Source organism: Podarcis bocagei, assembly GCF_964188305.1.
Source record: "Podarcis bocagei genome assembly, chromosome: 15".
NCBI classification, from domain to species: domain Eukaryota; kingdom Metazoa; phylum Chordata; class Lepidosauria; order Squamata; family Lacertidae; genus Podarcis; species Podarcis bocagei.
The window spans coordinates 43337705-43359881 of NC_138141.1; the positions used below are offsets into that span (position 1 = coordinate 43337705).

Consider the following 22177-nt stretch of genomic DNA (forward strand, 5'->3'; position numbering starts at 1 on the left):
GTAGGCACAGTGACACCTTTGAGGTCTCGCCCCTGGTGCCCCTGACATCTCTTGAGTCCCCTCACCCACTGCTCCCTTGCTCATGAACTAGTGAGGTTGGCTGCTTTTTTGTCCCTTGAAAATTATATAGACACTCTTTCCCAATTCCTCTTTCACCTCTATGTGCTTTTAGAGACTCACTCATTCTATTGCATCTAACTTTTACCAAAATTCCTTGGAAAAGCAAAGTGTTGTGTACACACACATTTTCTTTCTCTCTCTCTTTTTTTTGGGGGGTGGAGTAGGGAAGAGGAAGGAGCTTATCTGGGGAAGCGGAGGGCCCAAAGAGGGCACTCACTCAAAAATCCAAATGCGCCCATGGACCTAAATAAAAAGGTTGGTGACCCCAGCCCACTCTGGCAGCACCACTACCTGATTCTTTCTTCAAGATGCCAAGGACTGAACTCAGGACCTTCTGAAGGGAAAGCGCAAGCTCTCCCAACAATTACCCCTGGGACCACCCCACAGTAGCTGGGATTGTCATTTTTCATTCAACCCTCTGCCTCCATCAGGGCAGGAATCTCACTTATTTTGCTGCTATGGATCTTTTAGTGGGAAGGGGGGATAAGAATGGCCCATACACAGTATAAATAAGTACATATGCAATATACACACATTTGGAGGCACAGTAGACAAACATATTATTAGCTGAAAATAAACCATTTATTCTCAAAAATAGAAATAAAAGCACAAAGGCCCTGATAACTGTGCATAATCTAAATGACAAGGCTTTAAAATAAAGAGGAGAAACAGCTTACATAAGTGCTCTGGATAATTCTAGTTATAGCCGAGCCTGTAAGTGAATGCAAAACCCTGGAGTCTATTTCTAATGCGCTCCCTGGCTCCTTTATTAAAGGCAGATGCCTTTCTGCAGATGCCTCAAAATGGGCAGCACACATCCAATGGTGCAGTGAAGGTGGCCACTGCTACAATGTCACCTGTCAGTCTAACATGGTGGGCATCCTATGCCCCACTAACAGCAACATCAGGTACGTAACACTGGGTGTGGGGAAGCAACATCCACTCATCAAGGGGCACCTGGAATTGACACTGTTGTCCACCAAGTCCATGGAACACACCAACCAATATGCAGCAATGACTGCAATGACATCACTTAATCCATTCCATACTCTCTACCCCAGGCTTGTCAACCAGGGAAGGTAGCCCATCTATGAGAAGGAAAACTCTTGATCCTAAACCTCCTCTGCCTTGTGGGTTATCTTTGGGAGAAGAAAAGGCTAAGGAGGAGAACCCTACACAAATCTGGGGTGGAGTCCCTAAGTCCATCTGGGGTGGAGTGCCTCCTTCTGGAAACTCTGGCAGCCAAGCAGGTGTCCAACGTATTGCTCTACTTTCCTTTGGACTACATCAGCAAGGCCAAGAGGTGGGTCTTGTTGTCTGGGCAGTCCAGGACTTTGATACACACTGCCTAGGCTTGTACCTTGGGGAGGTCACTTTGGCGCTGCTAAGGCAGAGATTTGACTTCACCTCCAGAGGCACACTCCATTGTCTCCTCAGACAGACATACACAACCCTCCTCGCACACAGTGAACATGCATGTACCAAGTCCACATCTTCCCCTCCACCCCAACCCAGCTAAAGCTACAGTCCAGCAGTTAGGAAGTCAGCAAGCCAGGCCTAACACTATGAACACCAGCCCCATCTCCCACCCCAGGCAGCCCAGACACAGCCAATCAACTTAGGGAAATAAACTAGGAAGAGGAGGAATAACCCTTCACTCCAAACAATGTGGTAACGCCACAGCCCAGCAGTTAGGAGGGCCATGTGGACAGAGACAAAGTTGCCGTCGCCACCAGCAGTGGTACTGGTTCTTCCACACAGAGCGAGCTTAGAACGCTGCGTGTAACATTTTCTGTATTGCAGTGTTTGGGGTGGGGCAGGCAACAGCAAGCACTTTTGGGAGTGAACCATTTGGCTAAGGAAGACTATGGTTGCGGACTTACTCGAGTGCTCACCTGTGGGATGTGGAAATGCAGCAGCTGTGGCAAAGAAGGGGGCTACTGTGTTCTTGTCTTTCTTGTGGGATTCACAAGGGCTTCTGATAAGCCGTTGCAAAAACAGGATGTTTGACTAGATGGGCCCTTGGCCTGACACAGCAGCTGGGCTCTTCTTGTATTCTTAAAAGCCTACTTTTCTGGCAGCCTGGCTGACCCAACAACATTCTTTGGTTACAAGCAACTTTTCACTGGCAAGATGTTCTATTTCAAGGAACTGTGCATTGAAGGGGGGTGGACTACATAACCATTGGGTTCCCTTTTCAACCCTACAATTCTATGCTTATGACTAGAACATCAAAACCCGAAACCCATCAAATATTGCAATCTACGAACCTGAACCTGGACATTACTATTATTATAAGCAACAAGCGTCGTAAAAAAAGGACAGACTTCAGACAGTGCTAAAAAAGCTTAGAGGGGCCCAACCAAAAGGGAGGGGGGATATTGCTGGAACAGCAAGAGGGTTGAGAAGAGGTAAAGCGATGTAACGGGGTTGCTATGGTCTCCCAAGGGCCTAGACCAGGCCTGACCACACTCTCCCCTTCCTTCCGATGGCTAGGAAGAATTCCAAGCTCAAATGGAAAACACAGACGTCACAGAAAGTGGTCCCAGCTGTGACCCCTGGCACAGACTGCAAGGAGACAGGGCTGGGAAAAGACATCCCTGAGACTGTGCCATGATTCAGCCAAGCAGGGCAAGTGGCACTTGGGACCAAGAATAGCCACATTTATAGAATGGTCTTACTCAAACTACATCCCAGGATGCCTTGCATCTTACCCAGATGCCATTCTCTTTCCTGTCCCGGAGTTCATTTGGGTCAACTGCCAGTATCTGTTGGTTATTTTCCTGGCAAATTTTGGGATCACAGCTCTGTGCCTCCTGAATACAGCCAGTCTGATTGCCACCAGCAGTTACCACAGGGGGCATCTCCCCCCTCAAATGCACACACTTTTGCTGTTACTCCAGGGTGCTGTGATTGTGTGAACGACGGGAAGCCACCGCTCCTCTCCATGGGAAGACAGCCAAGGGAAGTAACAGATCAGGGGAAAGGAGCCTGTCTGCTGGCTATCACAGCTGAACCAGTCAAAGCTTTCCCTGAACAGCACCAATGATAGAGGCCCGAAGGCACCAGAGAGGGAGCCAAATTTTCTCTGTCCTCGCATGGCCTCCAAGGAGCAACAGATAAATCTTTCCCTGTCGCTGCACGCCCATCCTTGGGTAGTGCCGCACCCAGTTTACATTACTCTGTTTTCCTGGAAAGAAAAGAGGAGCCATCAAAGAACTGGCTGGAAAGAAGAGGAGTTGGGCAAGTCCTTCAACCAGCCTCTCTGAAGCGATGGAGCAGTGTTGTTTACTTCGCAAGACTTCCTGGGAAGAAAGCGAAACTTCTAGGAAAGCAGATATCCTTGGGGATTGGAAGGCAGGCTCATACAAATGAGGATAGAGACAGAAATCAGTAGATGATTGAATGAAAGGATTCCTCTGCTTGCTTGCTTGCTTGCTTGCTTGCATGGAGCAGATGCATCCTGTCCAAACTGCCCTTGGCCCAAACACCTTGCCAGCAGTAAACTTATGGGACTTTTATCCATTAAATCCAATAGGCAGATCCATTCACTCATACCAGTAACTAATATTTAGGACAAGGGGTTCACTTTTCTTTTTAACAGCACCTCTCATCGACTCTTTTCTTCTGTCTGACTAAACTCATTCACAGCCGCCTTGGAAAGAGTTTTCAGGAGAGTTGTTCAGGATTACCCAGAGCAGAATGTTGAATTGCACACAGCTTCACCAAAACACAACGGGCAGGGCCGCAAGTGTACTTTGCCAGTACAGGAAGATGCTCCCTTCTGTGTCAGGACTGCATGGATTCTCCAGCCCTATCTGGACGTGCTGGATATTTAACCTGAGATCTTCTGAAACCACAGCATGTGCTCCTCAGCTGAACAATGGCTCTTCCCTGCAACAGAGAAGTTGCAGTATTTTCTTCCCGTAAAAGCCATGTGCCTGGGTTCCCACCAGGACTGAAGACAGCCTTCAAACGTATAAATAAGGCCTCTGGAACACAGGCAAAGTGCCCTTCCCTCGCAGCCATACAAACCAGGAGCAACAATGATACCTTTTAACTTTTTTGTTCTATTGAAAATCACCTGGTGAGGACTTGGCTCTAAGAGGCAGGATGCAATTTAACAAGATTCACTCAAGTCCTTTGGGCAGAGGTCCTCAGCTGCATAAATCTGGTTTTGGAAACCTCCTTCAGATTTACTGACGTGAATGTACTATTGAACTGTGTGCCGGGCCTTTGGAACCTGACAAAGGGACAATGTAAATGACTTCTAGGGGCACTTATGGTGGCTTAACGCCTAATGCTTCAATACTGGAAAGAGGCTACTGCCCCCAATGACACAGAAGACATGACTCAGCTGGCAGTATATGAGATAAAGGTGCTCCTCTAAACACAAGAAAGGCAGGAAGTTGTCTGTTATATAGACTCTATATATAGATCTATTTGCTTGGATGTCTGAGCACCGGGTTCATCTGGACCATCAGATGTCTCACACAATCCCCCTTATTTATATGTACAGAACACATTGTCTTGATTTATTATGGTTAAGTTTGTATTGTTTGCCTTTGTTCCTTTTTGAAAAGTTCAATAAGAAACTCTTAATAAAAACAGACGTAGGTAAGGCTCAGCCTTCTTCCTTGCCATGACCACCCAGACATCCAGGAAGCAAAGAGTAATAAGCTGGGCTTCACCACATTTCCCAGAGCTGCAGCTACTACCTCCATGCATGGCTTGCGATTCTGAGATTCCCAGCCTTAAATCATCTCTGCATCTAACATGCCCTGGTGCAGTAGAACTGGAAAGAAGCATACATTACACTCATACCAAAATCAGAGTCTGAAAAGACGCAACTTAAAAATTACCGCCCCATATCATTCCTTAATGTGGATTACAAAATTTTTGCAGATATTTTGGCTAAAAGATTAAAAAAGGTGCTAGTAGAAGAAATTCATAAAGACCAAGCGGGCTTTCTCCCGGGCAGGCATTTGTCTGATAATACGAGGAATATAATTAACATTTTAGAAAAGCTACAAGTGAAGATCAATACTAAAGCAGTTTTGATCTTTGTGGACGGGGAGAAAGCCTTTGATAATGTTTCCTGGAGTTTTATGAAGAAGAATTTATTAGGGATGGGGGTTGGTAAAAGTTTTGGAAATGGCATAGGTGCAATCTACTCAGAACAAAGGGCTAAACTAATTGTGAATAACGTAGTGACGGAAGAATTTAGGATTGAGAAAGGAACACGACAAGGTTGCCCAATTTCTCCACTGCTTTTTATTTCGGTCCTGGAGGTGTTGCTAAATATGATTAGAAGGGACCAACTGGTTAAAGGTATTCAAGTGGGATCTAAACAGTATAAATTGAAAGCATTTGCAGATGATTTAGTACTGACCTTACAGGAGCCAGAATCAAGCACGAAAAGAGTATTAGAATTGATCCAAGAATTTGGTCAGGTAGCAGGATTTAAGTTGAATAAGATGAAAACTAAAGTCCTGGAGAAAAATCTGAATGTGATTGAGAGAGAGAAGTTTCAGAGAGAGACAGGTTTGACACTGGTTAAGAAAGTGAAATACTTAGGGGTTAATATGACTGCTAAAAATGTGAATTTATACAAGGATAACTATGAAAAATGTTGGACTGAAGTGAAAAAAGATTTAGAAATATGGTCAAATTTGAAGTTATCGCTGCTAGGCCAAATTGCTGTGATAAAAATTAATGTAGTGCCAAGAATGTTATTTCTGTTCCAATCATTGCAAATCTTGGACAAAATGGACTGTTTCAAGAAGTGGCAGAGAGATATTTCCAGATTTGTCTGGCAGGGCAAGAAGCCCCGTATAAAATTCAAGATTTTAACTGATGCTAAAGAAAGGTGGTTTTCCCTGCCAGACTTAAAACTTTATTATGAATCAGCCGCTTTTTGCTGGCTGAGAGAATGGATGCTTCTTGAAAATACAGACGTTTTGGACTTGGAAGGTTTTAATAATGTATTTGGTTGGCATGCATATTTGTGGTATGACAAGGTCAAAGCACACAAAGCATTCAAAAACCATATTGTAAGGAAAGCATTGTTTAATGTCTGGATAAGATATAAGGATTTGTTAGAAAATAAAACCCCAAGATGGCTGTCACCTATGGAGGCAAAGGCTCAGAAAAAACTCAATATGGAGGCCAAATGGCCGAAGTATTGGGAAATTTTGGAACAAGAGGGTGACAGATTAAAATTACAGAGCTTTGAAAAATTAAAAAACAGAGTGCGTGATTGGCTCCATTATTACCAAATAATGGAAGCATACAATCAGGACAAAAAATTAGGATTTCAAGTGGAAAAATCAAAGTTGGAAACAGAATTGTTAGATCCTAAAGTTAAGAATTTGTCAAGAATGTATAACTTGCTACTGAAATGGAATACTCAGGATGAAATGGTGAAATCTGCTATGATTAAATGGGCACAGGATGTTGGTCATAACATTATGATGGCTGACTGGGAACAGTTATGGACCACTGGTATGAAGTTTACGGCATGTAATGCCTTAAAAGAGAATTTAATGAAAATGATTTATAGGTGGTACATAACACCAGTCAAGCTTGCAAAAATCTATCATTTGCCCGATAATAAATGTTGGAAATGCAATGAAACTGAAGGTACTTTCTTTCACCTTTGGTGGACATGCCCAAAGATTAAAGCATTCTGGGAGATGATCTATAATGAAATGAAAAAGGTATTTAAATATACCTTCTTAAAGAAACCAAAGGCCTTTCTCCTGGGCATGGTGGGCCAATTGGTGCCAAAGAAGGATAGAGGTTTTTTCATGTATGCTACAACAGCAGAAAGAATACTCATCACAAAGCACTGGAAGACACAAGACCTACCTACCAGGGAAGAATGGCAGATGAAGCTGATGGATTATATGGAATTGGCGGAAATGACTGGCAGAATCCGAGACCAGGGAGAAGAGTCGGTGGAAGAAGATTGGAAGAAATTTAAAGACTATTTACAGAAATATTCTAAAATTAATGAATGTTAGAAAGATGCTGGAAAGAAGTTATATGACTTTAGTAGAAATATTATAAAGAATTAAGTATGAATAGCTGACATTGGGTAAAGATGTAAATTTAAGTTTAAAACTTTGTTAAATTAAACTATGGAACTAAATTTGTGAAAGAGGGAAAGGACTTGCTAGAACATTTAATTGAACTAGAATACAAAAAAGGAGGTGTGAGGAAGTCGAGGAAATAAGCTAAAGATAAGGATATGAAAATATGGGGCTCTTTTGTATGTTTGTCTGTTCTCACTTGGGGTTTTTTTCCCCTAATGTTTTTGTTTTTTTTTCTTTTTTCTTAGTATTGTTGATGTCTTGTATATTTTTTCTCTTGTTTTTCTTTTCTTTCTTGTAATGTTTAAACTTTAATAAATATTCTTTAAAAAAAGAAAGAAAAAAGAAAAAACATTCCTCTAGCCACTTTCTCCATGCTATGCATAATTTGATAAAAGGTTATAGCCCCAAACATCTGAAGGGTGCCAGGTAGAAGGCGGCTTGCCCCACACCCTTTAAGTGGCAAACCTAGCTTATGTCTTGCAAAACAAAAAGTGTGCTGTTACAATGAGGAAAAATGATGCACAGTTGTTAAATTTAACTACAGTACAAGGATGATCTAAACAAAAGGGCCATCCCAGAATACACAAGCTCAAGCTCAGCTGGCAGTATTAGTTCCTTCCCACTTTCTGTTCCTCATGGGTGGCATTTCTATGAACTCCTGAGGGTGCAGCGCTTTGTTTACCATTATTTATATAGCACTGTTCACACACAAAAACTCTACATCCAACAGGATGCTCCGCCTTGACAAAAAAGGCAGAAACCACACCGTCCTCAAAAGGAGAAACATCTCAGGGACTTCTGGTCTGCTTCACCAGGGATAAAAGGCGATGCACATCGTCAGTTTTTCCTACCAAGCTGGCTGCCAGCCACAGACAGTTTCAAGACTCCTAACTGCCCGCCAAAAAAACGACTGCGGCTGTGGCTGCTCCAGCTGACGTGCCAAGATGATTGACATGCAGGACCAAGGCATAAATTCCTGCCAGTTATGGGAACGCTCCCTCAAAACATGTGTTGCCATGGCATACCCCTGCACGGAACATGGGCTCACAGGGGGACAGCAGAGGCTGCGCATTCAACTGGGAATGAATGTGACTGCAGCTCAGCGGGTAGAACACTTGGCATTGCATGTAGAAGCTGCCAGTCAGCCTCCAGATAGAAAGAGCGCGAGGGAACAAGCAATGGGGAAGAATCCTTCTCTGCTAGAAAAACACACATACACACAGAGCTGCTGCCAGTCAGAGTAGACAGTACTGGGAATGGATGAATAGTCTAACCTAGCATATGGCAATTCCCAATGTGAGGAGATAGAACTGTAGTGATGGATGGGATCCCATGGGTCATCTAGTCCAATCCCCTGCAAAGCATAGACAATGGGCCAGTCAAATAATGGATACTTCCATGGGATATCCACCGAGCCTGCAGACATCTCCAAGTGGCAAAGGTTACCGCCTAAGACTACCTATGTACTTAAGGACAGCTGGAACTGTTCATCAAGTGGCAAAGATAAGGGACTGCAGGTTTCCGATCCATGTCTAAATCTTGGGGCCTTCCAATATTATATCCTGAGGGAACCATTTACGGTATATAGAACGCTTCCCTAGAAGTGGATGTGAGGTCAATTCAGGGCACACATCGTTCATTGTGCTGGGTGAGGAGGTTAAGTTGGCCTGGTTGGTTGGTTGGTTGTCCTAAAGTAAATGAGTACAAGTTTTAGGACACGCCTCATAATCTGCTGTAAACAAGGGCTGTTTTACTAGGTTTGGGAAACCTCAGTACACTAACACTTTAGCCAATAAATCAGAAGACTGATCACAACTAGGCACCCAGTTTATGGAACTCCCTATCACACTGGGTTCAGTAATGCCTGATACTTGTTGGGTGATCATAGGCCGAGAAGCGTTTATTGTTTCATGAAGAGCTAATCTGTGAGTCTGGTGAGGCTAAGAAAGTCTCCTATTATTTTGCCAAGTTACCCCTTATATTAGCAACTCAGGCACAACATTCCTTACTTGTCTCCTTCACTCCCTGCCAAACATATTCCCCTGTCCCCTTCCTGGACCAAAGATGTACACTGCTTGTAGGCAGAGATGTATTCACTACCATCCAAGGAACAAAATTTGCTCTGGAAGCTAAGAAAATACAAAAAACTTAGTACGGTGGGTATATAATCATAGAACTGTAGAGCTGGAAGGGACCCCAAGAGTCATCTAGACCAACCAATCCTGTCCACAGCGATCCCTGGGTGGGCTCAAACCCCAGCCAGATGCACTGACTCACTGCACCACTGGGGAGAAGTTTTTATTCTGTCATTGTTAAGCAGCTGCATAGCTTACAATGCGTGAAGCGGTGTGATTTAAATTAGGGGGGTTATTGCTTTTCTGTTTCTCTTTCCCTCTCTATATATGCTATATTTATATTGTGGTGACCTATGGCTGTAACAACTATGCTTTATTCAACTGATCTATAGCCTTATAATTCTACCACCTTTCCATCCCCCAGCCTGCCTTCGGTTTTCTTCAGTTGCTTGCACTCCTGAGACAGGGACAGGCTCTCCTTGCAAAATGCAATTAACTGCAGCCCCCAGCTGCTCAAGATGCAGAGAGTGACCGCATGAAAATCAACAGCAATTATCAGCCCTGCTTTTGTGCAATGCTCTCTGACTGTCAAGCGATGCACAGACATTAATGGCTCACCAATTCACCGGGGTGCATTTCCAGAAGAATGAACATTGTTTGCATTTCCCCCACCCCACCCCACCAGTGCTTGCTTGAGCCAGGCTAAGTGATGCATCAAGCCCTCTGAGTTTGGTTGAAAGCAAAATATCAGGTTTCCAGGTGTCTGTGGGCTCAGACAGCTCAGCTAATACAAATCAAGGCCCGTGAAACAAAAAATTGCAAGGGAAGTATACAAGCTCACTTAATGAGAATGTGATCAACCTGGAGCAGGCTTTCCTTTTTGTTCCAAGCATTTCAAACTTCTGGGGGTTTAGGGAGGGGACTAGATTTATTACTATTTATCAGTGACACCAGTCAGCAGCTTAATATGCTAGGGCACCAAATTGAGCAGCAGGTAAAATCTCTCAGCGCATCCTCCAACCCACTGTGAACAACACACTTGTGTTTGTTACTGGTCGTGGATGGCTATGCTTTTGACCTCCAAGATCACAGGCTGTATGCTTCTGAATACCACTTACAGGAGGGGAGAGTGCTATTTCACTCAGGTCCACGTGCCAGTTTCCCACTGGTGACATCTGGTTTTCCACTACAAGAAAACTAGACTAGAATGCTAGACTAGATGAGGACAGCAGACTCTTATGTTCTTGGGGTTCATCTCTACACTTGACCTTCCAATTTCTTCTGATGTTCTCATCAGAAGAGCTTGGCAGCTGGATCAGACCAAAAGTACATCCAAGCCCAGCATTCTGTTGCCAAAGTAGCCAACCAGGTGCCCCAATGGGAAGCCAGCAAGCAGGATCTGTCACCACAAGTGGAATCCAGAAGGTAAGAACTGGGGGAAATATGCTCATCAAGCAAGTGATGCTCTCTAAATTATTATTATTTTACAAAACAGGTATTATAGGGAGGGTTTATGTATTTATTTGCATTTAATTCATGAGTGACATAATTAAGCAAATATTTTTGAGGCAACTTGTTCTCTTCCAATCTTTCTAGAAAGAGGTAAAAAGAGAGCTAGGACAGGGGAAGAGACAGTCAATGGACTAAGGGGCATGCTGCAGGCTTGTTCTGGCCTGGAGGTCACCAGTTGCTTGACAATTACAGTGTTCACACATAACACTAAGCTAGGCTTGGTCTTATTGTGCTGCTTTGTTCTCCTCCCTGGCACAAGCCAAGAAGCCTCAGCTTCCCATTGCATCCAGCCAAAGACCGCTAATGGTTGCTCCCTAGCAACCCACAATCAGCAAGCCAACAACAAACAATGGCTTCAGGCTGGCTAGTGATTGTGGTTTGCTAAGGAGCAAAAAGCCACAGGCTGAAGTTCAGAAATAATGGGGACCAGGGATTCTGGTTTTATCCTGCATACACCAAGGAGTTTTTCCAGTAAGGACTTGGTAAGTGGTACGGACCATTCATAAAAAAAATGAAAAAGACCCTCAACTGAATGCTTTCCCACAGGCAGATCGGCTGAATGATTCATTCTACAAAGCACTTTATATTTGAAGTTGCCCAAGACATGAATGCTGGCTGTTTGAATAAAATGGCGTGGGTGGGATGTATCCTATGTGAAGTCGATTGAAAAACAGCATCAGCACTGGAGGGAAAGAGAGAATTTAGCCAGGAAAGGAGAGAATTAAGTTGGGGGGGGGGGGTTGGCCAACATTCAACTACCCTCCTCCAGTTTTATCTGGTTATCAATTTTTCCACCTGAAGCTTTTGCAAGAGGGACAGGCTTTCAAACACAAAGTTAACCGATCTGTCAGAAGAGCACACTTAGAACAGAAGCATGTTTTTGTGTTAGATTGCCTGAAGTTAATATGAATGAATGATGTGTCCTCAAAAAGGAAGAGGATTGCTCTGTGGCATCCTGAAAGCTACGTTATTCCAAACAACTGACTAGACCAGTTCTGATGACAATACTTATTTTCTACATTGCACTCTTTGATTCTAGACTATGTAGGCGAAGTTAAGTCCAATGTTATTAGCTAGCCTGACCAGATGTACCTAGGTCAACTAGTATCAGCCACTCCTATTATATTTTAGAATAAACCAATCTGCTAACTGAGGGTTATATGGGGGTTCTTCCTGTATACAAAAACTTCCAAAACAAGGCAACTAGGCAGGGGGCTATTTGCCTCTTCTGTGCAGAACACATCACTGTTTCATTGTCTGTAATTCTGTGTGGGACAGCGGAAGTTGATCACTCTAGGAAGAACAGGCATTTTGTTGAAAAGGAATTATTTCCAGGCTATCGTTGGGGACTTAGAGAAAGAGGACCTGGAAATTGCCTGTTTCCAGCATCTACAAGCAGCCAAGTGGTATGGTTTACTCTACCAAACCTGTGGGGTGAAGTGACCTGAATCAATGCAGTGTGGGCAGAGCCCTATGGTAATAAGAGGGGAGGAGCACCAAGGAAATCTCCATCCACCACACCCAGGTTCACAATGAGAAACATGGGCGGAGCTACAGCAGAGGTTCTCCACTTAGCCCTGGCTTTCCCCCTGAAAGGCTGTGCAAAGAGGATGCAGGAAGCGCATGGTCTGGGGAGGGAACAATGACAAAGCTAACCAAAGCCCAGCTATGGAGTCATAATCATTCTTTGCAGGCTGTAAAAACTTCTTACTGCTGATGACAAGCGCCGTTTCATTTAAGTCTGGCACCACAAAGCCTTGTTTTTGTTGACTGCAATGCTCTTTTCGCACATCAATTTCACAGAGACCAATTCCCTCTGCCAAGCTGCAGTGTCCTGCCAAGTATTACGTTTCCTTACAAAACTGTGCATGAAATACATTCAAAAAGGTATGACATTCACATATCCTTTCCTCCAGCAAACTGGAGTTTTTCAAAATCAAGTCCAAGGCTGGAAGGAAAACACTACTTTCCCTCTCACCTCCCTAGTCCAGCCCTGCCGTTAAGACTCATGGGTACCATGAGCAAGTTTTGCTAAGCTGGCAGCTGTTCAGCTCAGCCCAGGAAAAAAGATGGTGCCTCCCAAACAACCTTTATGTAAGAAAAAGCAAAGCTGTTACAAGCAGGAGATGGAAACAGATCTTCGCTATATTTCTCAAACTGAAGAGTGCAAAGAATTAGTCAGAAGGGGCAGAACTGGCCATGCAAGGAGGACAAGCGAGATGAGAAGGGACTACTTGTGCTAAACAAAAAAGCAAATGCTTGACTGGAATCTCAGCAGCTATGACACTCTTCTGTCGAACAGACTGCTGGAGCAGAGAATAGCAAGGAAAGAAATGACACCTGCTAAATTCCACCATGTGAGAAGCTGCTCCCAGAAATGCGAGGCTCCCTTCTAAAACAGCCTTCTTCAGCCATCCGCAAAAAGTTTGTCGTTCACCAGCCCCAGGGCTCTCACTGGCAACTGCTGTTAAAACCACCTGGAAGGCTCCAGGCTCTTGTAGGCTGCTGTCCTAAGGCCTAATTGTCACAAACAAGAGATGAGGAGGAACACCCTGTGCCTGAGCCATATATTAGTTGAGACTAGATGCTCATTCATAAGCGAAGGGATTCCTTGCTGCGACTCATGCTAGCTGAAGACTAGATGCTGAGAAGAAAAGTTTCCTATCTAATTTTCTACATGCAGGGAGATGAATGCGTATGTGTACAGATTCACTGTGGTGCGTTTTGGGAGGAACCACAGAACAGCAGCAGAGCACCTGCTTGGCACACAGAAGATACCAGGTTTAATCCCCTGAATGTCCACTATGAAGGGCCTCCAAGCAGGAGGCTGCTAGGAAAGACCCTTCTCTATCCAACACCTTGGAAAGCTGCGGCCAGTCAGAGAAGACAATACCTGGCTAGTCTGATCCTAGGCTCCTAGGGCAGCAGAACCTATTTCCTGACAAAATGTAAATTTGAACAGACAAAGAGACGAATGTCAAATGAAAAGGGACTTGCTGCCAGCTGCCATAATTCAATGCATAATTCAAGACAACAGTTCTTTTTTTTCCTGGATTTTTGCATCACACTGAAGCATTTCACTTACATGCTACATATTACACTCTTGTTTTCTGCTTTGGCTTTAAGCTGATGCAGCTGCTAAAGAAACCTTAAACGAAATAGGATACATGTGTGTGAGAGAAGGCCAAAAGATGGGGAGGCTCGTGAAGCTAAGCAAGAAAAAATCTGCAAGTTTGCTACTGCCACCTATTACATGTGTACTGGCTTTTCCATGGTTGTCTGGCCACCTCGTGAAAGGGTAAGTCTGTTTCCGTTGGCAATGCTTCTCACCCCACCCCCAAGCAGAGCCGTTATGAGTCGTTCAGTCGTCCGCCTTGTGTGACATTTCATTTTCAGGAAACAATTCCTGGCATGCTGGGAAGTATGACGTGTCTCCACAGTGCCAGGGGTTTCTTCCAGCCAACAGCTCATGACCAGGAAAGGTGGTGATACAGTCAACCTTGCAATGTTCCAGAACAACACACCTGTTCATCCGGAACATATGATGAGATTTCCAAAATAAATAATCAAAATCTAAACCATGAGATCTGAAAACATGATCAAGCTAAGTTAGGTTGCCACTTGGGTTTCTGACCCTTTAGGAACTTGTCAGGCATGGAACAGAACATGCAAAGGCTGGGATGTGGGGCAGGCTTGCAGATGCTGAGGCCAGCATTCTTTGCAGCAAGAGTAGGCACATATTAAGCAGCTTGTGGGATAAAGCAAGCCGGGAGTTGAGCTTTATTAACCAATTAAAAAGAACCTTTTAAATCATTATTTATACCCAACCTTTAAGGATAGATTTTCAGGCAGCTTACAACCAATGTCAAAATATGTAGTAATAATAATAATGAAAAAAACTGCAACAGGAGAATATCAAAATAGAACTACTGACTGGATCCTCCCCACAGGGGCAATTGGTGTAAGATCACACCTACCCATTTAAAGCACATGGCTTCTCTCAAAGAATCCTGGGAAGTGTTTGTTAAGGGTGCTGGAAATTATAGCTCTGTGAAGGGTAAACGCCAGTTCCCAGGATTCTCTGGGGGAAGCCATGTGCTTTAAATGTATGAGGTAGATGTGACCCTAGCGGATCCTGTAGTGGTTTTTTTGGAGGAGGGGAGAGAAAATGGGATAGTCCAGCTTGAGGAGGCTCCAGTGTCTTTTTCTGATGCCATGCAGCTTCAGCCAATCCCTTTACATTTGGTTTCAGGAGCAGGTGCTAACCCCATACACAAGGGGCAATATAAGCAGCCCAGAGTTATCTTCTCCTGCTTATACTCATGGAAAAATGATAATTAAGGCAGCCTTCGTTCACCTGGTGCTATTCAGATGTTTTGGACTACAACTGCCGTCAGCCCCAGCCAGCGTGCTCATGCTCCCATCAGCCCCAGCATGATATGGCCATGCCAGCTGGGGCTGATGGGAAAAGCACACCAGCAAATGGAAAAGTCCTATGTGAAGTAAAGATGCTGAGGCAGAGCTGGGTGACCATTCTGCATTTCCGTACCAACAAGAGATTGCCTAGGAAGCACACAAGGAACCAGAAGCTATCAACCTCTGGGTAAACACGTATCATCTTAACAATAGTTGCATCTGACCATCACAAGCCTCAGGAGGCAGCACACATTTCCTCTTAAGGGAACGTGAGACACATGCAGAGTCCAGGATACTTTTCACTCTGACAAGCAGACACAGAGACTCTGGGCATGCAAGCCATACAGGAGAGGGAAGAAATGAGGGAAACCATTTAATAGCCATGTTCATTCACTCCAACTGCCCCTTAGGAAGGGCAGGGAACCCTAGTGACAGGCCTGAAACCCATGCCTCGAAGAGTGCACTGAAAAAAGGATCCAACCAAAAATAAATCATCTATCCTTCCAATCCATCAGAAGCCTTCTGGACAAAGCCTTCTGTTATAAACAAAGAGGAGAGCTGCTGGCACAATGAGCTCAACACCTAGTCCAGACACCAGCGAGAACAAAGCGAAGCTCTTCCTGCTCCCTAGTGACCCCCATCGGAAACAGCCCATTCCTGTTCCCAGAATGCTGCAGCCTGTGGGATCAGACACACTTTAGAAGGTGCTCAGCTCTAAGATAGTCTTCCCGCGCAGAACCAAATAATGCTGGCGTTTTTCCTGTAACTGGCAGGACATTTTCTTCCACATCAGTCAGGTTTCTTGTCCAAATGAAGTCGATGCTGTAATGCAGGGGAAGGGAACCTTTTTCATCCTGAGGGCCGCATTCGCACACAAGGGAACCTTCATGGGGCCGCAAGCAAGTTGTAGGTGGGGCCAGAGGCAGAAGTGGACAGGTGTGACTGTAGCCTGCATTTCAGCCCCATAAAATCCAGAGGCTTCTAAACATACCCACCCACACTCAGAGGCATTTTCACAACTCAAGGACACATTTCAGGCAAAGGCAATCAAGGGGAGTCGAGGACAGGGCCACTGAGGAGTGGGGTCTGGACAATCTCGAAAATCAGAGAAAGGGGACTGAAACTCCTCACCTTCGCCACAATAAAGCTATCAGTCTTTAGAAGGTACCAAAAAGACCCCCTGTTGTGTTGTGTTTCCTTCAGGAAGCCAAACACAGCAACTCCTTGGGAAGTTGTACATGCACAATTATTATCATAAAAAAATACAGCCAGGTCCAACAGGCTGGAGAACAAACTCACCTGGACATCATAGAGAGCTACAATGTTCTCATGCTGAAGTTCCTAGAAAAAAGAAGAGAAGCACTTGAAGAGATTATCCCTATTCAGTTAGGGCAACATCACAAGTGATGTGAAGGCCAGTCAAATAGCATCAAATGTACATGTGGAAGAAATGTACAAGCAACCCCCGCCAAAAAAACCTATAAAAATGTGACCTCTCCTGCCAAAGCTGTGACGGGGGGGGGGGAGAGAGAAATGTAACCTGCCTCCCTGTTATCTTATGTTGTACATTTACATTTGTTGTGTATTGAATCTGTAACAGGGGAAAGACAAACAGACTGGCTGTGTGTGCTCCTCCTGGGAAGTCCCAGTTAATGGTTTACTGTCCCATGTGCACTTTTGCTCCTCCTGCCTAGTGAGCGGATGGCATCTCTCCATTCTGGAGCCAAGGTTGGCTTTCATAATTGCCACCTTTTTTTACCAGCCACTTTTTATCTACTGTTTTTTCAGCTGCTGCTGTCCCTCAGCGATTTCCTCCCCCTTTTTAAAAGTGCTGTTTAGTTGGTTCTAAGATTAGGCAGTTGCAGTTATGGTTCAAGGTGAAAGAGGTGGGGTCATTTTAAACGTTTTCTTTTTATTCTAATGACTGATGTGTGTCTACCTGTTGTGGTTAACACTAACCTCAGCACCTGGGCAGGGAAGGTTCTGCCTGCCACTGCTACCTCTGCAGTGGGGAAGGGCTGCAGCTCAGCTCTGGAGCACCTGCACTGCACGATGGGGCAGAGCACATGGGCTGGCTTGTAAACGATAGTCCCACCTATTCTGGAGTGAAATTGGGGGCCTAGTCCATAACTCAGCATCTCCAGGTAAGACTGGGAAAGACTTCCTGTCTGAGATCCCGGAGAGCTGCTTCCTATCACAATCAACAATCCTGAGCTATGTGGGCGAAGAGTCAGCAAAAGTCTAATTCCTATGTTCCTTCTAAAACCAGCTCTTAATTTAAAACCACAAGAACTGGAATCCTGCGTTTGCTTTTTGGGGGAAGCGCAGTAATCACATAGTTCACATGCAAAGAATCTCAGGTTCAATTGCCAACATCTCCAGGCAGGCTGGGAATATTCCCTGCCTGAAACCTTGGGAGTTGCTGCTAGTTGGTGTAGACCAGTGCTTCCCAAACTTGGGTCTCCAGCTGTTTTTGGACTACAATTCCCATCATCCCTGACCACTGGTCCTGCTAAATAGCGATGGTGGCAGTTGTAGTCTAGGGATGCCCAGTATGTATAAAGGGGTCGAGGGAGAATGATTCCTAACCACGTGGGGACATTTTAGAGGAAAACATGTCTCAAATTTACTGTAAAACAAGAAACACATTTGTTATTTAAATTATTTGTGGTAAGAGAACTCTGCTGCACTTCATGAAAAAGGTGCTGTCCTCCATAGCCCAGGAACTGCTCTTGTTTATCAAAGAAGGGGTAATCAAGTTATGAGTTGCTTGACAACATGCTCAGAATAGCTGAAATGTTTGAATTCCTGGCAGTGTCTAAGAGGGGTGTCAAGAGAGCACACAAGGTGACATATGTGAAATGATCTAATTAGCTAGCTCAGTCTTCCCTCAACACCAAACCCTCCAGATGTTTGGAACTACAACTCCAATTGGGGCTGACGAGAAGTGTAGTCTAAAACATCTGGAAGGGCATCGTGCTGGGAGAAGGATGAGTTAGGTCACTCAAAAGATTTCCAAGAGGTCGCAGTATTGCTAAATGTGAACAGAAAAACCTGTGTGGGTGATAGAAACGTGTGTGTTAAAAAACAAGGAGAGTGCTAGGTACAAGAAAAAGAATCCTGAAGGTGATGTCTGGCACCAGCAAAGACAACAGTGCCAAATTTCACTGCACTGGAAACTGTGTGACTTTGGGGAGGGGGTATCAAGTTAAGAGGGGAAGCAACAGCACAAGACCCTAATGGTGGCATAACTTCCGCTGAGGGGCTACTGCTAACTGGTAGAGCACCTGCTCTGCAGGCAGGAGATCCCAGGTTTAATCCTGAAATCCCAAGTGAAAAGAGTTCAGGTGAAGGAGGTGATGGGCAAGGCCCTGGACAGCAGACAACGGACCTAAATGGAAGAATGGTCTGACCCGCTATTAAGCAACCTTCCATGTTCCAAGTTTTGACTGGGGGATCAAATAAAGTACCCCAGTAAGTAAGAAGTTGGGCCTCTGTGCTGCTGAATAACCTCTCTCTCTCTCTCTTCAACATCTCTACTTCGCAATCCCCTTAAGACAGATCATGCATTGTTCCTTTTGAATCAGTTACCCTAAAATGGGCCAGGTCAGCCAAATGACAGAAGCAAGTGTGAAAATTCCACACCCCTCCAGAAGCTGCCATCCACAGCATTCCAAGTCCAGCGTGGGAGGAGCTTTAGAAAAATCAGTACAATTAAAACAATGTCCCTTGGTAGAGAAACTCTCGTCTTCTGCCCCAAGTAAACTTGAACTCTGCACCAAGAAACCCTGAATTCTTTTACATAATAATAATAATGAGTCTTATTTGGCATAATTATAATTCTGTTTGTGGTGGAATATAGCAGAATAATAAAGCACCAGAGCCTGAATCCTCAGCTAACATTTGGGCTTCTGAGATTTCATCATCAAGTACCATTCACCCAGACAAACTTCTGAGTGTATCCTTGCAAACTATGAAAGATTAGAAACTAGCAGACATTAATAAAACAAACAATTCTCAGGAAGCTGATTTCATTGCCTGTGTACTAAAAATGCAACACCTATCTCTACAAATTTTCATTCTTTTTAATAAGTCATAAACACAGATGCTGAAATCTTGCTTTTACTGTGCTTACACAGAAAGAAAAATCAAAGAGCTGAGGCCTGGCAATATTCAAGCCCTCCGCACCAGTCATCTAATGCAGGGGTGTCAAACTCAAATTCATCGGGGGCCGCATCAGCAGTTTGGTCACCCTCAAAGGGCCGGTTGTATCTGTAGGACTATGTGTAAAGTGGAGGTTTCCTGTGTAGAACGGCCGGTGCCGCTAGAGGGCAGACGTTCTCTGGCTTGTAGGCTGCCGCGCATGCGCTGAAGAGGCGGCTTTCTTGTGTCAAAAAAAAAAAAAAGCGAGAATAAAAGGTGAAGGCTGGCAGCCGGCGGCGGCTACACGGGCCACTTGATGAGGTCTGGTGGGCCGGATTCGGCCCGCGGGCCTTGTGTTTGACACCCGTGATCTAATGGATTTGTCAATTTCTAGAGATGGAGAATCCCAATGCATTATTTGAAAACCCTCCAAATCTCAGCCTTTGCAGGAAGACATAAAATGCTGGAACTGGTATGACTATCTAGGTATGAGGATTAAGTTTCCCACCAGTCCTCTGAGGACACCTTGCAGGAAGGATGAAGTTTGGAAGAATATCACAAACCATACCTTTAAAATTTTTATTTCTTTCCCAAGGAGGAGCTGAGATTTCGACAAGTTCTTCTTGTTGATGCTTTTGATGGCCACTTCCCAGTCAGTTTTCTGAAAAGAATAACAAAAAAGTGTTTTAAATCCAAACAAGTATCCTGATTTTCTGTGTTAAGAAGCCCAATGGCCCTAAGATGTGCTTTTTTTAAAAAAGTTATCTACACCAGTCATCCTCAACCTGATGCCCTCCAGAAGTTTTGGATTACAAACTCCCATCAGCCCTAGCCTGTCAATGGCTATGTTGGGGTTTCCAGTCTTTAGGAGTGGTCAACATAAGCAGTTTAAAGAGAATGATGGGGTAATAGGAGGCTGGCACCTCGGCCCTTGCTAATGAGCCCTTATTTACTGCAAGTAACAGGTCAGCAACTGAAGGCTCCAGGGCCAAATCCAGTCCCCTTTGGAACACCAACTGGAACCCCCAGTTGCAATCTCAGAGACATAGCAAAGGTGGCTGGAAACTGCTTGGGATGAGGACGTCGCCTGGGGTCTTGGTCCCATCCACTTCCCCCCTGAGATTTGGGGCATCAATACAGTGGTACCTCGGGTTATGTACTTAATTTGTTCCGGAGGTCCGTCTTAACCTGAAACTGTGCTTAACCTGAAGCACCACTTTAGCTAATGGGGCCTCCCACTGCTGCCACGCGATTTCTGTTCTCATGCTGAAGCAAAGTTCTTAACCCGAGGTACTATTTCTGGGTTAGTGGAGTATGTAACCTGAAGCGTATGTAACCCGAGGTACCACTGTATTTTCCAGTCATAGGAACATAAAATCCTGCTGGACCAGGCCAGTGGCCCATCTAGTCCAGCATCTTGTTCTCACAGAGACTAAACAGACGCATATGGGAAGTCCACAAGAAAGAATTCACAACAGCACTCACCCCTCCTTTGCTTCCCAGCAACTGCTATTCACAAGCATTCTGCCTCCAAGAGTGGAAGTAGTGGGCAATGAGAACTGCCCCTTTAGTTCCTACTCCTGATTAAAACAGGGCCTGTGGCTGCCTATTATTACACTACTTCAATGATTCCCATTCCCTTTTGTCAGCTTCCACCTCCAATGGTTGCATTTGCATTTAACCGCTGTGCCATATCTTGGTTGCTGCTGTTTTCCAACAAACCACAAGCCCTCTCACAGACAAGCAAACAAGCAGTGGTTTGTTTCTCCAAAGTTTGGGTTTGTTTTTTTTTCAGCTGCTCTTGCATTGTGCCTCTGTAAGCTTGACAAGCATCTGGAGTGGCCTAAGAAACCCTGGTTAAGAAAGACTGTTGAATGTGGACATAATGCCAAGCCATAGTTGAAACATGCCAGGGTTTGTGAACCAACAAGGCATAGCTTCACATGAAAGCAAAACATGGTTAGTCTGCTAGGGTGGTTTCACCAGTCTGAACAAACCACCTCTATCTAGGGTAGACACAGCTTAGTGTCATGTGCAAAAGCAGCCATTACACAAGCAAATTGAATATTCTGAATCACAAATGACTACAAATTGCAAGGCTCTTCATATACTTTATTACAGAGGAGTAGAAATCTGTTTCCAATAGACTAAAGATATTGAAAAGATTGAGGGTAATCCCAAATGTAAAATGATCATCTCACAACACAAGTGCCTGACTCAATTTTCAAATCTCCCCACCCCCTTATAAACTTTGCATTTGAGTTATGCAACAGCTTTTTGTTGTGTTTCAGTCAGTCAATGCTGTCATCTTTTGAGTCACAAACTGTTCTGGGAGGTGCCAAATAGGAAAAACAGACCACTTAAGAAGGCAAGAAAGATCACACAGAGTTGCATGCTCTGTGGGGAGGTGTTAAGTTTGAGTAAAGTTAATTTGAAAGTACCTTCAACTGCCTAGAAGGCATTTTTGCCCTGCAAAATTGTTGCTTTGTTTTTTAACTACATAGTACTTTGCAAAACATAAGTGAGCTCCTGACCTAAGGAGCTTACCACCATCTCCTTTTCAATGGGAGAAATGTGACAAAAGGTGGGAAAGGATGGGCAACAAGGAACCATCTTGCTCTCATTTGTTAGTACTATTTCTTGAATTATGCAGCCACCTATTAATAAATATTCCTACTTAAGACAACAATACTGAACATACACTGTATCTGAATAAAAATCAACAAAAACAAAAGTTATAGAAGAAACTATTTTTTCCAGAAGAGACACCAAAAAAAGTCCAGATTTAGAACCCAACTGAAAAGCTTGAGTGAA

General features: G+C 44.3%; 1 protein-coding gene across 1 annotated transcript in view; it reads right to left on the reverse strand.

Moving 5' to 3' along the window:
• Window positions 1–22177, reverse strand: part of ULK2 (unc-51 like autophagy activating kinase 2) — a 65287-nt gene that overhangs the window by 40513 nt on the left and 2597 nt on the right. Inside the window, exons 2-3 of the mRNA XM_081172003.1 lie at window positions 19932–20024; window positions 16520–16561 (exon numbers count right to left, since the gene is read on the reverse strand). Of these exons, the coding sequence (XP_081028129.1) occupies window positions 16520–16561; window positions 19932–20024 (135 nt within the window). The remainder of the gene's footprint in view (window positions 1–16519; window positions 16562–19931; window positions 20025–22177) is intronic.